The sequence below is a fragment of the Apaloderma vittatum genome, unplaced genomic scaffold (genome assembly GCF_000703405.1).
Source record: "Apaloderma vittatum isolate BGI_N311 unplaced genomic scaffold, ASM70340v1 scaffold5772, whole genome shotgun sequence".
Taxonomy (NCBI): Eukaryota; Metazoa; Chordata; class Aves; order Trogoniformes; family Trogonidae; genus Apaloderma; species Apaloderma vittatum.
In genome coordinates this window covers 48323-63911 of record NW_009704062.1, presented here as the reverse complement: position 1 = coordinate 63911, position 15589 = coordinate 48323, and the positions used below count along the sequence as shown (strand labels likewise).

Sequence of the window (15589 nt, the reverse complement as noted above, 5' to 3'; positions counted from 1 at the left end):
CGGCGGCTCGAGTTGTCGGTCAGTCGATCCAAAACGGAGCCTCCGAAGCCGGTCCTGTTTCTCCGGGGCTGATTTCCCACCCCCGCGGTCTTGTCCCTGCATCCGTGCGGGAAATGTGCGGGGGGCGAAGGGCGACCCCCCTGGGGAAGGCGGAGCGGAGTGAGGGGCAGAGGGTGGAGAGGGGCGCAGGCCTCTGTGTCGAGCGCTGCTTTCGTATCTATTGAGTATATTTTGTGTGGCTTTCTGAAGGTCGTAAGCCGGTTGTGCTGCAGACAAGTCAGCGGTGTATGCATGTCCAGTAACTGCGCATATCTGTGTGCGGGGACCAGAAGTCACCAGAAGCGACACTCAGAGTGTTGGTGACTGAAACTTTCTTTTGTCACACCCAGCCCCTGCCCGTGTTCTCACTAAACGAAACTGTTTGTAAGCGCCGACAGGTCCTGCAGGTGTTTTGTGTAGTAAAAAAGTACTTTGTGCTCTTAAAACATGAGATCACACCTGATCTTGTTCAAGAACAAAACTGAGATGTATCAAAATAGGGCTTTTTATCTATTTGACAGTGCTTTGCTGCTTGAAGTGTGTACCTAATTAATAATGTTTGTGTAGGTTGTGGTTTGAGACTTCGGTGCCAAAAGCCTGTCCAGTCAGTGTTGCAGCAATTCTGTGTTGCTCTGCTGAGCTGGATAATAGAGGGAGCAGTTCTGCCTGTACTTGTTTGGTGTTGTTTTTCTGTGCCTGTTTCAGGATTTTCTCTCGTCTCTTGCCACGGTATTTTTCGTACACTTCTCTTGTTCCTTAACTTCTTTGAGGTTAATGATTGTTTTTTAAGCCTTCAAAATAGGATCTGACAAAGAAGTGTCTTCATGCCAAACATATTTGATAAATGTTGGAGGGTTAGAGAGTGTTTTAGACCCATTATAGCAGATTCCCAAGTGTTAACAAAAAGTGGTAACGAATCTCCAAGTGGTTAACAAAACCAGATGAAAAGATGTCTTGAATTGAGCATTTCATAAGGATTCAGAGTGTTTTCTAGACCCAGAAGTTTCCATATCCCTATGCATTTGCTACTATTTCGCTCTCATCTGATGTTTATCACCTTGGAAAACTGCAGAGACTCTGCAAGTCTTGACATGATAGTGTAGGACAGTACCAATACGGAGAGACTTGAGCTGTCCAGAGGCTGTAGAGTCTTTTCTCTCTCGGGATTACATCCACTCCTTGTTACCCCTCCTGAAATTCTCTGAAGGGAGTAGCATTTGTAGCATTTCTAGATGTCTCTCCAACCGAGCAAAATCAGGTAGGCTCTGGAGTTGTATACTCTTAGTGGAATGGCTCTGTTGTCAGTTTAATTCAGCGTAATTTAACACAAGTTTCTTCTTCCTTTGCTGGTTCAGTCCAGCCTTCTCACTTAGTCTGTTTTATTGAGCAGCCAGAAGGTGGATTTGGGCACGGTACTGAACCAAATGAAAATTAACCCCATGTTTTCCACCGACTCTGGGTTAGTCTTCAGCTGTGGTGTGATCTGCTTCGATTTATGAGTTGGCCCCATGGTGCTGAGGCAGCAGTGAGTAGCCTCCATGAAAGAGAGATGAAAGAGATATGAAAGAAAGGTTTAAGGGCAAAGTTCCGTGCTTGCCCCTGGACTGTTTGCTTGTCAGGCTGCTACACGGTGCCTGTGACTCAGCAAATAATACGGATAACTAACCACCTGGCCCAAAGGGACAGGAACAAGTTCTTTTAGCTCGGTCAGGTCCCTGGGGTAGTCCTCAGCAAAGCCTTGTATGAGCTATTTTTGGCACAATTGCTAGGAGCAGCAGTAGTGTGCTTCTCTCTAAGGTCTTCTGGATAGCCCAGGAAGAAGCCTGGGGGCAACATCAGGGTGTGGGGTTGTTACTCTGTTTTGCTGCCTTCATGCCATTGAAAGCCACTTCGGTTTTCACATTCATCCCTATCCTTGAAGCTGCAATTCTTGCTTAGCCTACTCTGGGGTGTTTCCCAGATGATCTGAGCATATTCGTTGCCTCTTTCAGATCCCACAAGCCCTTGTCAGTGGTGCAAGCTTGACCTTCGCCAGTGCGGAAAGTCCTTTTCTATAAATCATGCAGCCTGGGGTCCAAATACTTGAGAGACAGAGAGGCACCCTCTCTCTGACAGGGCAGGTGAAGAACAGGGATGGGAGAGCCTGAAGACAGTGATCATGAGCAGCTTGATGGATTTCCACGTGCCTGTATTTTTCCAGTGTTACTTAAAATAACTGGGCGCTACGTGGCGGCTGTAGGAAAGGAGCACGTGAGCTCCATTGTACAAGTGGGTGAAAGTTCACGGGCTGCTTCCCTCTTGCTTGTGCCTGCAGAAGCAGAGAGCTGCTGTCACAAGCCGTGGAAGTTCAGTGTGGTTCAGGGACAGCTTCAGCCAAGCTGAAATTCACATAGGCTGCTCCCGGCCACTGCATTTGCACACACGCGGTTGCACGTGCTCTCTTGTCGATTGAAAACTGTGTTTTCTTTCTCAGAAACTGGAAGGCTGGTGTCTACTGCAGCCTAGATGACCCATGTAATTCTAAAAGTAGCATGACATTTTTGATTAGGAAGTGTTTTTCTTCTTAAGGTAAAGGAATCAAAGTTAAAATGCATATTAAAAAGTGGAGGTTTTTGGTTTACTGGTTTTGGTTTTTAATTTGTGAAAAGTGTTTCAGAGTATAAGCCAAAAATCTGCTGATTTTTCTAGCGTGGGGAAATGCCATCTTCACTTTTTAGAAGAGCAGTTTCTAATCCTGTTATTTCAGAGGTGTCTGCGACAGGATTTCATGGATGTTACTTTCATGCTTTTAGTACATTACCACTAATGCCTGATGTGGTGTGACAGCCTCCTTTGTCCACCTGGTATCTGAGATCTCCCTTCTTTTCAAACTTCTTTGTGGGAAGGAGGTATTTCTGGAATCTTCCCAGCTTTTCTTTCTGACCATTAGTTCTGCATACCTTCCCTGTCTAAAGCCTTGCTATATCTGACTTATCTTGAGCTGTGTGGGTTCACGTTGCCTATATTTACAAAGCTTCTTGTGAATTTAGGACATTATCCAGCTGAAGCTGGCTTGCTGCTTTTCTGTGTGTTCAGTTCCCTACATCTGGATAATTCTTGCTTCCGTTGCAGGTGTCTTCATCGTTGCAGCGAAGCGAACTCCTTTTGGGACCTATGGAGGTTCCCTCAAGGGCTTCACGGCCACTGATCTTACAGAACATGCTGCTCGAGCGGCGCTGGCTGCTGGCAAGATCTCTCCTGAGGTCATCGACAGCGTCGTCGTTGGCAATGTCATGCAGGTTGGTGGCATGGAAAATTTACTGGTCGAGGTGATTTCTGGGGTCCTCTAGATAGTTACCTCTGGTTTGTAGCCAAGAGTAAACCGAAGGGGTGGAAATGAAATGGGTACGTGGCCTTTATAGTGTAGTCTTTTGCATTTAAGGGGCATACCCTGCGTGATTTGCGGTATTATTGGGAGCAAGGCTTAGCTTTCTCTTTTTAATACCTAGGGTAGTTTAACCTAGGACACGCTGATCTTCTGAAAAAAATACAGATTTATTAAATGGTTAGCTGCTAATCCCTGGCGCGTTTTTTGTGTTTTAATGGCTTGAGCTGTGGAACTCCAATGATCAGTGAGTTTTCACTGAATTTTATAAAACCCTTTCTGGAGACTGTAACTGATTTAAGTCCATTACCCTTGAGTTTTCTATAGATTTTTTTTTTTTTTTTTTTTGTCAGTGAACGTGAGTGTACTTGGAGCTGGAGGGATACATGACTTGTTTGGCAGAGCCTTTTGGACAATCACCTCTTTTTCAAAGAGCTTGTGATGTAGACGCTGTTTTATGCAAGGCACCAGCATTGGAAAACTGTAGTTTATTCACATGTCTAGATGAAGATCTTTGTTCTAGGCAGGACAGCAAAGAGCATTTCTGGTTTTGTTTTGTTTTCTGACTTCACAGTTATTAAGGGTAGGCAAGTCTTGTTTTGCACTAGGTGTTTCAAGGATAGAAGAAAGAACAGGTACCTGAGAAGTTTCATGAAAAGCGAATAAGCGGGCAGTGTTCCTTTTTAAGGATTTTCAGCCAAAAACGATAGCTTTTGATTATTCTGTCTCCTACAGCTACCATCTCAGCTTCTTTTATTCAGCTTTTTAGGTTTCGTAAGAACTGTTTGTGTCCTAGGAAGAAAATAAAAGCCACATCCAAATCCCTTGGAATGTTTTCATATAAATAGTAGCATTCTTCTAGCTAAAGTATCTTCTGATGTTGAAATTCCAGTTCTCTTCCCTTGCATCATACTTCTCCATCCCAGTAGATTTTCTTTTTTTAGTCCTGGATTCCTTTAAGTATTTTATGATTAAGTTTAAATAACTATGAGTGTGTGACCATCTTAAATTCCCCTTCCGCAGCAGAAGTGACTTGATTTTTATTTTTTTCCCCTGAACTTGTGTTGGCACATAGCACTGTGCACAGAACTTTGTCCTTATAATACGTGTTAACTTCGGGCACGATCCCCAGGAGCAAGAGTGTTTTGAAAAGATCCATTACAAACCTACAGCAGTTTTTTGTTGTTTACCTGTGCTCACCATCCTCTGCTGACTCATTAGTTGAATTCCGAAGCCTGCTTGTCTTTGTTGCGTCTCACGTTGGAGGTTCTGAAGCACACTGCTCGGTGCGCAGTACTTTGCTTTTCAGATAGAAATGCAGTAGAACTGTCTTTGAAGGAGGACATTCCTTTGGAGGAATGAGATTTCGTAGTTAGAACAGGCCTGCGTCCAATTTGTACATCACAGTTCAGAAATTTCACAAAGTGGATGTGAAGCAGCGGTGTCATCTCCTCATTTTCCTCACTGTCTGTTTTTTGAGTGCCTTCCCTTGCTAGTCTGAGGAATTTTAATGTATGTTTAATTGCTTCTTGCCAGTCAGGATCTGCTCTTCCGTCAGTCACTTGTGTGTGTGCTGTTTTGAAAATATGGGATCGGGGAAAACATAATGTGCTGACTTCAGTCGTAACTTCTCTAGTCCCATTTTTCACCTGCTGTCTAGTTTTTATGACACACAGTTTCTTTAAAAAGCATTTTAATACACTGGCCCTTTTTGATCATAGAGGATGGTGTCTTTTTGAAGCGAATCAAAGTGCTGCTTACAGTGTGTGGGATTTCTGTTGAACATAACGCTGTCTCCTGTCAGTGATGTGATTATACCATTCTGGCTTTTCAGCAACGTTTTTACTTCTCAAAGAAACTGGAGTGTAACAAAACCTGTTATTTATTCTGTCTGCAGAGTGCCGCGGATGGCATTTATATTGCCAGACATGTCGGTTTACGTGTGGGAGTTCCTGTTCCAGTTCCAGCCCTCACTGTCAACAGACTCTGTGGCTCTGGTTTCCAATCCATTGCCACTGGATGTCAGGTACAAAGCTCTTCTATTTTTTCTGTATTAATTGTAACCTTTATCAGACTGTTACTGTGAGAGAACAGATGTGTGTAGAAATGTGTACTTTGTGTTCAGGACGAGGCTTATCACGAATTTTTAGCTACCACTGGTAGAGGCTTCCTGTTGTCCTGAATGGTTTTGTGTAGGAGTTCAGCCTTCACAGTGACTTTTTGTGGTTGCGTTTAAAAATCGTTGTTTTAGCTATTTTGAGTTTTATTTAAGGAGTGCAACAAGGGTTGGGCAGTGAGTTAGAGCTCAGCTGTGTAATAGTTGCACTCTGTGATCTGGTTTGTGTGAACTGCGATTGCTGCCCCCAGAACCGCAACAGGAGACTTTCATCTTTTGACTGTTGTTTATATTCTCACCTAGCTAGCTGTGGAAGCAGCAGCCTGGGCTCTTTAATTGTTTTTGTCCAAAGATCCAGACCCTCTCATAGGTCAGGTAATTTGTACTGTCGCTTCTAAAATAGACGAAAATCAGCTTCTCTTTGAACAGCTGGCCAAAACTATGGAGTAAGATGCTGCAGTGGCACAGTGATTTTTGTTTCATTTGCTCATAAAGACCAGAGGTCTATGACTAACAGTGGTCTAGACTTTACAAAATTAAAGGGTATTTTATGAGTATTTGAGCAACCACATAGTTGGTTTTTTCTGTTGTGGTTTTTTTTTTTTTAAAGTTCCCGTTGTCTGGAGCATTATTTTAGGTCTGATCCTCCAGAGGAAAAAAATATGAAAGACAGTGTAGAATTAAGTCTAGATGTTTATGATAATATCCATCTAACTTATTTTTTCTAGCGCGTTCTGCAAAGGCTATATGTGCTGAAAAAATCTGTTGGACAGTTCCACCTGTTATATTGAGAATATGGTTGTGATATCTTTTCCACAGATGGCGTTTCATCAGTGCAGCTAATGTTTCTGTATTTCTCTGGCACACAACAAAGCTGCAACTCTCTTCTGAGCTGCGTAAATGTGCACAGTGTTTGGTACCTACAGGAAGCATCTCAGCACTTATCACTATAAATTGGTCATGCTAATTATTAACTAGTCGCCTCAAATGCATATCGAGAGAATTTCATCTTCTTCCATTCCAGTACACAAATAACCTCAACTGTCCAACTGGGTGAATTGTTGTTAGAAATCAGAATTTCTGGGCGGTCTAACGGTGTGGTCAGGGAATTAGGTCGTTTAGGTTCTGTGCACTTTGCCAATGACAAGGTAGTGCGTTTTGGAGGTTTCTTGTGGCAGCTCACCTGGCTAATGCTTTCTAAAGTGACGTCCCATTTTTTTTAGAATCATAAGATCTAGTTTTGGGCGTCGAGATTTAATTTGTGTTGCTTTTGAGAAGATTAGGAGCTCAAAAAAAAGAAGCAGCTCAACCATCTGTGCACCTAACCACACAAGCAGGCAGATGCTTAATAGCTCTGTTGTTCTGTCCTGTCACATCTGTGCGTCCTTGTTCTCTTCCTCCCTCAATGATATAATCATTCCTTGCTGCAAGGAGGAGGAAGGAACACGTAATGAAAGAGAGAAACCACGTTCTGAGTAGAAGGGTAAGATCTTCATAAATATACACATGACTAAACTGGAATTCATTCTCTGTGTGTGGCTTTGTAGTTGAGGAAGTCCTTTCCTAAAACAATTGTTACTCTCTTACAAAACAAGCAAACTAAATCCTAGATCTGTTTTGTTTTTCTTTAACAGGAAATTTGCCTTAATGATTCAGAAGTTGTTCTCTGTGGCGGAGCTGAAAATATGAGCCAGGCTCCTTATGCAGTTCGGAACATTCGCTTTGGAACCAGGCTAGGAGCAGAACTCAAGGTCTTGTACTTCTGTTTTACTTTTTTTTGGTTTCTTCCTCTGGATAAAGTCAGGTTTACAGAGCAAAGTGAAGTATGAGGCCTGTAGACACTGCATCCTTGCAGATGAAATTATTGGAGATCAGATCCCAATGTAGTTGTTCAGGGTGTTTATCCAGTATTCAGACTGGGAATTTTGTTAACCACACCAGTTTTCCAGCTTTTCAAAAAACATACTTGAACTCCTGTTTCATGCTAAACGTATTAATAAACTTCTAGACACAAAACTTAGTTCTCTTGGTACATCCTATCCAAGCTTGTCAGAGACTGTGAAATAGAGGCACACACAACTTAGATAAAGCTGGTAAAGGTAGCAGTGGGTAGGTAGACTGGTAAAGAACGGGTATACCTCTCAATTTTAAAAGTGGAAACCTGTGCTAGAGCGCATTAACTAAAGTAACACACAAGAACATGTATACTGTTTGGCAGTGTTTGTTCTAATTGAAATAAAGTATCTGTAGGTAACCTGAGTTAATTTTAGAAAGGAGCTTTAGTTTCCAAGATGCTGCTGAATAATTAGAAACTGTCAATAATAAATGTTAGTATTGCGGTGCTTTATAATTTTCTTTTCATAACGTTCCATGCAGCTGGAAGACACGTTGTGGGAAGGTCTCACGGATACGCATGTTAAAATACCGATGGCGGTTACAGCTGAAAACCTGGCTGCAAAGTACAACATCACACGAGAGGACTGCGACCGATACGCGTTCAAAACGCAACAGAGATGCAAAGCTGGTGAGTCAGTTGAGGAGTGGAAGTGTTTATATGCTATTAGTTTCAAATCCAGTTAGTTTTCTGCATCAGTTCCAAGTTTTATGTAGCTGGTGGGTCTTGGTGTAGTTTTGTCTTTTGGTTTGCAGATACAGTAATTCTTGCTTTTCTTTGCACTGTGATACAAGTAGCCCCCTCCTGTGGGGTCTGAATATACTGTGCCCGGAATTTTAAGTCAGGAGCCCCTTTCCACCACCTTTCAGTGCTGTCCCAGGGGACGTTCAGTAGCTGTTCAGGCAGCAAACCCCTTTACCTGTCACATGTCACCTTCTGCCTGAGCAGGAGGTATGTTCCTGAATATAGCTTGTTGGTGCCCTTTTAGTGGGACACTTTGGCCTTGTCTTCCCTGCAGGAGAGCTGTGTTGTCCCAGGTGTGCCTGACTCTCCTCTTTTGACACTTCAAAACTGTCCTCTTCCACACCTCTTGCGTGCCAGCATGTTCTGTAATTAATGCATCTAGATCCTTTGTCTTTCTTCTGCAAATCATCCTCTGTTCTACAGCCTTTGAACAGTTACAACAGATGGCATCTGAAGAGGGGAATGTTGCTTCAGGACCTGTGTTTAAGCCGTTTTCTGTGTGGTTTATGTGGCGAAAGCCATATTTCAAGGGCATTGGGTTGCTGTGAAATTGGATGATAGAGCAAGCAGGGTGGTAGCCAAAAGCCAGCAGAGTATGTAGTGGTTATCCTGGGACTTCAGCATGCGTTGTAACCCAAAAGGAAGTGTAAGAAGCAAAGATACTTTTAAATTCTAATGATCATGCTTTTCAACAGCTGCTACTCTTGAAGGAAAATCTTCTATTTTTTCAGTGGGTGTAGCAGTGCTATTTGTAACTTTTCTCAGTCCTTGTCAGCTATCTCCTGCCAGTCCTGGAGGCCTTAATAGAAGTTGTGCCTCTGAAGAGACTTTTGCTTCTTTCTCATTTTCTAGGATTTGACCTTGCTGGTTTTATTTCCGCTTGTTGTGATCAGTTCATCTTACTCTACACTAAAGAGAGAGTCCTGTGGCTAATCATGGAAGAAAAAGATTTTGTGCGATTTATTGAGAAAGTTCGGAGGCAGCGAAACAGCGTCAGATATGGCAGTTTCAGTCCCTTAGCTTTAAATCCTGCAGAGTTGTGTCTGTTGAGAGATTTGAAGTGTCTGGGAGTTTTGGGAGATAGCAGTTTGGGTTTAAATCTGTGTGGATCACATCAACATTGTGGATGCATTTATTTGCATCTAATGTCATCTTAGGTGATAGAGCCAGATGTTCTTATGGGCATCTTAGATACCTGCAATGTCTTGAATTGTGTCAGAGTGTTTTTAGGCAGCTGAATTTATTTTAAGAGTATGACTTGACTGAGAGGTCCTGTGGAGAAACAGCTTGGACAGGATTTTAATTGATACACAATAGCTTATACCTGTTAGCAACAGGGAAAATGTGTCTCAGGATTTTTTCCCACGTTCCTCTGAGTGAGATTTACAGCTTCTTGGCCCTCTGATAAGTGACGGAGCTGTAGAGGAAAGCAGCAATGCAGGAGAATGTGTGCCAAAAATAGTGGTTAAAAAAAGGGCAAGTTCAGTTATTTAAAGCTGAAATAACACTAGTATTTGAAGCTTTCTTTGGAGAAGTTTGAAAATGTATTTGTGGAGGTTTTGCCCAGTTTTTAAAAAAAAACACTGAATAAACAGAACACCAGCCACGCTATTTAACCAAAATAAACAGCACTGTCCCTGAACTGTTGGTTAAAATAGAGCAAAAGTTGTGTGCACATGAAAATAGGATTACTGGTCATGCTGTGCAATCATCTTGATATTTTTATCAGAGTAATTTTATTTTCCTTTTTGTGTTTTCAGCTCAAGATGCTGGTTACTTTAATGCTGAGATGGCGCCAATTGAAGTAAAGACGAAAAAGGGAAAAGAAAGTATGCAAAAGGATGAGCACCCAAAACCCCAGACCACTCTGGAACAACTGGCAAAGCTCCAGCCTGTCTTTAAAAAGGATGGAACAGTCACTGCTGGGAATGCTTCAGTGAGTACGTCAAAGCCTTGGGCTGTGAAAGTGTCATCTCTAAGGTTCCTCAAATTTATTACCACTGTATTTATCTCTCGCTGAGCTACCTTTGGCTCTCAGTGGTGTCTCCTGGTGAAAATGATTTCTGACTCTGCAGCCGAACGCCCCTGGTTGACTGTTGCAGTGCCGAGATGTCAAGGGATCCTCCAGTCTGCTCCCGTGTCCCAAAATGCGGTTCTGTGAGTTGTCAGTGCAGCACTGGCACTTCCTTATCAGCCTTGAGTCACGCACTTGATACCTGCAGTGGCTGCGTAGAGTTAATCATTCTCCTTTCTTTTGGGAGCAGTGATTACTGAACACCTGCTGTACCAATCATGTGTTATCGTGGTGGGCATGCTGCTGCTGCTCATCTTTGTGCCGTGGTTAGGATCCCCTATAGTCCAAACCGCATTTTGCTCTTACTCTGAGGAGACTGGGGGCTTAGCAGCAGGTCGTTATGGACCTTTCCTCCTACAGTCCTAATCATTTGGTTAATATTTGGGCCAGAAGGGCCATTGTGGTCATACGATCTGAATTTCTGCCTAAAACAGATCGCAAACACAGTAAGTATGTCTGTCTGTAAAGTATCTTTTATAATTAATAGTACATACATTATTTAGTATTGAGTGTTCTCATGAGTTGACAGAATGGTATTTCCAGTGTAAGAGAGGCTTTAAGTGGCAAAATTTTATTTTTCTAGAACTTTGAAATGATTTTGACATCTATATTTAACTGTCTTTCACAGTCCGTGGAACAGTGAGAGATTGTGGTTTGCTGTTTTGAACAAACACTAATACAGTTGCCTGTTAAATGTTAGTAGTAGTGTCTTGGACTCAAGGGTTTTTTGAGGAGCGTGTTTAAAGTGTTGGGGTTTTTTTGTTTATTTGTATTTTCTCCACTAAGAATGCTCTTCTCTTGTACTGCAAGGGGGTGTGTGATGGAGCTGGTGCAGTCATCATTGCCAGTGAATCGGCGCTTAAAAAGCACAGTCTTACTCCTCTGGCACGAATAGTAGCGTATCACTCCTCCGGCTGTGACCCTTCCATAATGGGCATTGGTAAGTTGCAGTAAAGCACGTTATTTTAGAGCATTAAGCAGCATCAAAATACTCTTGTGTCTGACATTCCAAAGGAAAGAAACGGAGGCTGCAGTGTGCTGAGCCAGCTAGCGCTGAAGACGTTTTGTGTGGCTTACTACGGAGAGATTGTCCATCCCTCTGCATCGCACCCTCCCTCTCACGCAGAGGGACCAACTTACTCCTCAGTTTGGCTCAAAGTGTACGTGCAGTGCCTGACCTGTAGCGTTAGCACTGAGCTGTAGTCACCCAGGCACCTTTTCCTGCCTTTCTCTGTTGGTAACTCAAGAAAATAGGCACTCCCAGTGTTCTCTAAAACCATTTTTCTCCTGAAATTCACTTTAGTTTTCTGTAAGCTTTAAATATCATTATTAAATGTGTAATGAGGAGTTGTCTTACTCACCTCTCGCTGAAGGAGTATTGGCACTTTGTACACCTTTCAGCAGTCGCTCAAGGTAAGTTTGGGTTCCAGGATATGAATCTGTTCGGGCAGTATTTTGGCAAACCAACTACTGCTCTTTTTGTTTTTTTTGTTAATCCCGTGTTTTATGCTTTCTAATCATGTTGTTAATGCAAGCAAACTCTCAAAACCAATCCAGACACCCTGGGACATTTCCCTTCTGTTTAGTTTGTAGACAGCATTGTATCCCAGCATTGCTTTTCCTTTCTGCCGTTCTGTTCAGAGAAGTCATTGTTGACTGGTTCCATGTGCCAGTAGAAATGCAAATGAGGCATTGTCAGATTTGTTTTCCTGATCAGACTATCTGACCAACACAACCTTCAAAGCAGATGTAGAGGGAGGGTTTCTTTCACTAGATTTCATGCTGTCATTGTGCTTTCTACACTAGCCCATTCTTTCTAGGTCAGGCAACTCTTTTAGCTTGTTTAAAAACTTCATAAATCATATGGAGAAACAGTTAGTAGCCTAACTCCTTAACACCACAGCTTTCCCCCAACAACTCGGAAAGACCAGATGAGATTCATTGACATGACAGCAGCAGATCTGAGAACAGGAACTCAGACTAAGCAACTGCCTTTTCACATACTGATAGTGATAGGGAGTCCTGCTTCACAATGTCTAGCAAGAGAATTCATTATTTTTGAGAAAAGAAGTGAGAGGAGCAGGGAAAAGTCTACTTGGCTGTCATTAATCGTCTTTGTATTGTCCACATGAGACCCTCCCTTTACTCTCACACATAACAAGCATACTAAGATCTCTCCGTAATGAGATGCATTTAGAGGCTGGTACTAAGCTGGCTGAGGCTTTTTAATGATCCACTGAGCTCTGAACTGGGCCGTTCTTTAAATTGCCCTGTATCTTTGGTAATTTATGTATTTTTATGGGTTTTATTCTTCGAGCTGTGAGTTGTGAACACCATTTTTTGGTAATGAGATAACATTTAGCATTGTTAATGTTTTAAAATCAGGGGTTTTGTCTGAGGATCATTTACCATGTAACACCACAATATCCTGCAAGCACATCTCTGGTTAACTTTTTAAATTCTCTTTTGATTGCCTCTCTCCTGGGCTAGGCGAGCTTTGAGATCAATATCTCTTATTATACTAGGTCACAGATGTCAGCATTCTTCAAGAGAACAGTTTTATTGCCAAACTCTGTAATATTCTCAAAAAATAATATAAACCCCCCCCACCCAAATGAACCAATCTTACTGGCTTCAGCTGACTGGGACCATGGTCCAAGGGAACATCGTATTGTTAGTGTTTCTGACTAGAAGATTTTTCAGGTAAATTAGATTAAGAACACCAAAACAACAGTACCCCTAACTAAACACATGACCAGCAAACTCCAGAACAGCCTGTTTGGGTGGGTTTTGTTGCTTTTTTTTTTTTTTTGGCTTCTTTTTTTTTTTCTGTGTGTATACCAGGAAGTTGCAAGTTACGAGAATAAGCTGACTCAAGAGTACTAGGAAGGAGAATGCCTCAAAACTGTCTTGAAGTTGTTTATTTGGCTGAGGACTGTCAGTTCTCTTGACTTGAAAGCTATGTGTGTGTTTACCAACATAGTTGTGCAGAGCAGTAATGACACTCCTGACTTTGCCTGGCAGCGTGTTGGGAAGACTGCCAAATAGATTTGAGATTTAGGAGCTCTCTTGCCACCTAATAAATCAGGTGAGTGGCATATCCAGAATTCACTGGCTGCACAGAGGCTCATGTGAGGGAATCTGCTGGTGCTTTGTGAAGCTGTTCTATGAATAACATGTTTATAAGCCTTTATTTGTTCAGGTAACTGTATATGCAATTTCCAAATAGGTCCTGTACCTGCAATTACCGAGGTTCTGAAGAAAGCAGGCTTGACCTTGAAGGACATGGATTTGGTAGAGGTAAGGGGTTTTAACGTGAATGGTGAGGTCACTTCAGGAATGTTCTGCTCATGCTTGCAGTCATCACCAGGTACGTGTTTCTACATGTCTGCAGCCCACCTGTCTGAGCTCACCTGCCTGACCTCTGTCCATCCAGTTTATACCACACAGTTGCACAGTCAGTCATTACAAAGATCTCAAGCACGTGGAAGTTGAAAATGGCATGATAGCATTCCATGGGAATAAAAAAAATCCCCACGTGATACGCAGCTTTACTCTGCTGGCCAGACTGTTATGTTTTAAGTTAGTCACACTTCTCCGTTTGTGAACAAGGTCATTTTTTTTGTCAGAGCAATAGGCTCTTCATGAACACACGCATCAGAGTATACCGCGCATTTTTTTATAGAATACACTACATACTTTGTGTCACATGTACCAGAAGGGTTTGAAAATTTGTAAATACATTGGGTTTTCCAGGCAGTTTTTCTGAGTACACTTTTATAAACACCACGTTCAGTAATTTTCTTAGTCAAAATGACTTTGAGAAGAAGCGCACCTCGTCTGATCTTGTGTGCAGGCATCTGCGGACAGTCCATCGTGAGCAATTGTCTGGTTTCTCTGCTGTTCCAGGTGAATGAGGCGTTTGCACCTCAGTATCTAGCTGTCGAAAAGGTTCTGGGCCTTGACCCTGAGAAAACCAACGTCAACGGAGGTGCCATTGCTATAGGTCATCCTTTGGGTGCTTCAGGAGCGCGGATCACAGCTCACCTGGTTCATGAATTGCGGTATGTTGCAGCCGATACCTGCTGGTAATGAATGCAGTGCTGACGTATTTATGCCTGGAAAAGATTTTTGGCGTGGATACTGTGTGACTGAAATCTTCCAGTCAAGCAGCTTAAAACTCTCCTCTCTGCAGCATATGGCTTTCTGCAGGAATTTGTTACCTTTGTGCTGTGGTCCTCTGCTGCAGCTTGCCTCCGGTTCCATTCTGTTGGTGTTACAGGACTTTTTGCTTCCTCTAGATCTGATCCAAGCCCACAGCAGTCAGAGGGAAGGTTTTTCCTGTCCTGACATTGCCTTTAAGCCTTTTCCTGTCTTGACATTGCCTTTAAGCCTGTTTTCTTAACAGGATACATTGAAAAGGCTTAGTCATCACCTTCTTTAGTCAGTTTTCAGAATTTTTCACTCTTTTGGCTTGCTTAATATGCTCAGCACTGTTCTATTCTGAATTTTCCTTTTTTTTTCCCCCTTCAGGTTAGTTAGAGATCTCTATTTTTTTTCTTGTACTTCCAATACTGTATCGGTGTTCAACCATAAAACCTCAATTAATTTCCAGCTTGCAGAAGACTGTTTCTTGTGGTGTGGCTGTAGAAAACTTAGGTTTAAAAAACTACCTTGGCAACAGAATTACGTTTTACTTAGGCTGTTTTGATCACATGTTGAAACCACAGGTATCCCGTAATGTCATTCCTTGCCATTTTGTCTTGAACGTACTGTGTTTTAGATGTCAGAAGACAGACCTGCAGCTCCTTGTTTTTCCACAGGAATATTTCAGCGTGGGTTGAGGTTTCATGATATTTTTCTAGAAAAATACCAACATGCACATCCTAAAACATCACCTTTACTACTACCTCGCTGGTAGCTACTTTGCTTTCACAAAATGAGGGCAACAGCTACTATGGTTTCATAAATGTAAGTAATTTTCACCGTTACTTTTTCTGTGCAGGCGTCGTGGTGGGAAATACGCAGTTGGGTCAGCTTGCATCGGCGGTGGACAAGGTATTGCCCTTATCATTGAGAACACGGCCTGAGAGATGCTGGAAACCTCGGTGTTGTCCAAATTACCAGTTCCCTGGGATACCTCTGCGTTTTGTGACAAGGGAGTGTCAGTACCCGCCTTCGTTTTGTGCCATTCCTGCAAGGTAAAGGAATAGCCGAGGTCTGAATGATGAACAAAAAGATTCACTAATGTCTTTCTAACTATAGGAAGTGTAACGTCAATATAATTTCACACTGATGAAGTATTTTCTAAAAGCCTCTTTTCAGTCAAAGTTAATGTATTTCTGTAGGCGAAATTCT

At 42.4% G+C, this 15589-nt stretch overlaps 1 protein-coding gene across 1 annotated transcript; it reads left to right on the top strand.

Annotated features, from left to right (window-relative positions):
- The first annotated feature begins 2172 nt into the window (after window positions 1–2172).
- ACAA2 (acetyl-CoA acyltransferase 2) lies at window positions 2173–15365 on the top strand. The gene is made up of 10 exons (XM_009864882.1): window positions 2173–2307; window positions 3069–3317; window positions 5301–5429; window positions 7154–7270; window positions 7896–8043; window positions 9918–10093; window positions 11042–11171; window positions 13461–13531; window positions 14141–14295; window positions 15237–15365. Exons 1-10 carry the CDS (start codon window positions 2173–2175, stop codon window positions 15319–15321), a joined length of 1395 nt encoding a protein of 464 aa, XP_009863184.1. The 3' UTR covers window positions 15322–15365.
- Window positions 15366–15589: the final 224 nt, after the last annotated feature.

Bases quoted from the DNA above. Each gene is read 5' to 3' on its own strand.
- ACAA2 (XM_009864882.1), top strand. From the start codon at position 2,173: ATGGGAGAGCCTGAAGACAGTGATCATGAGCAGCTTGATGGATTTCCA. The intron at 5,430-7,153 runs GTACAAAGCTCT...TTTCTTTAACAG, and splicing joins CCATTGCCACTGGATGTCAG to GAAATTTGCCTTAATGATTC. The intron at 13,532-14,140 runs GTAAGGGGTTTT...CTGCTGTTCCAG, and splicing joins AGGACATGGATTTGGTAGAG to GTGAATGAGGCGTTTGCACC.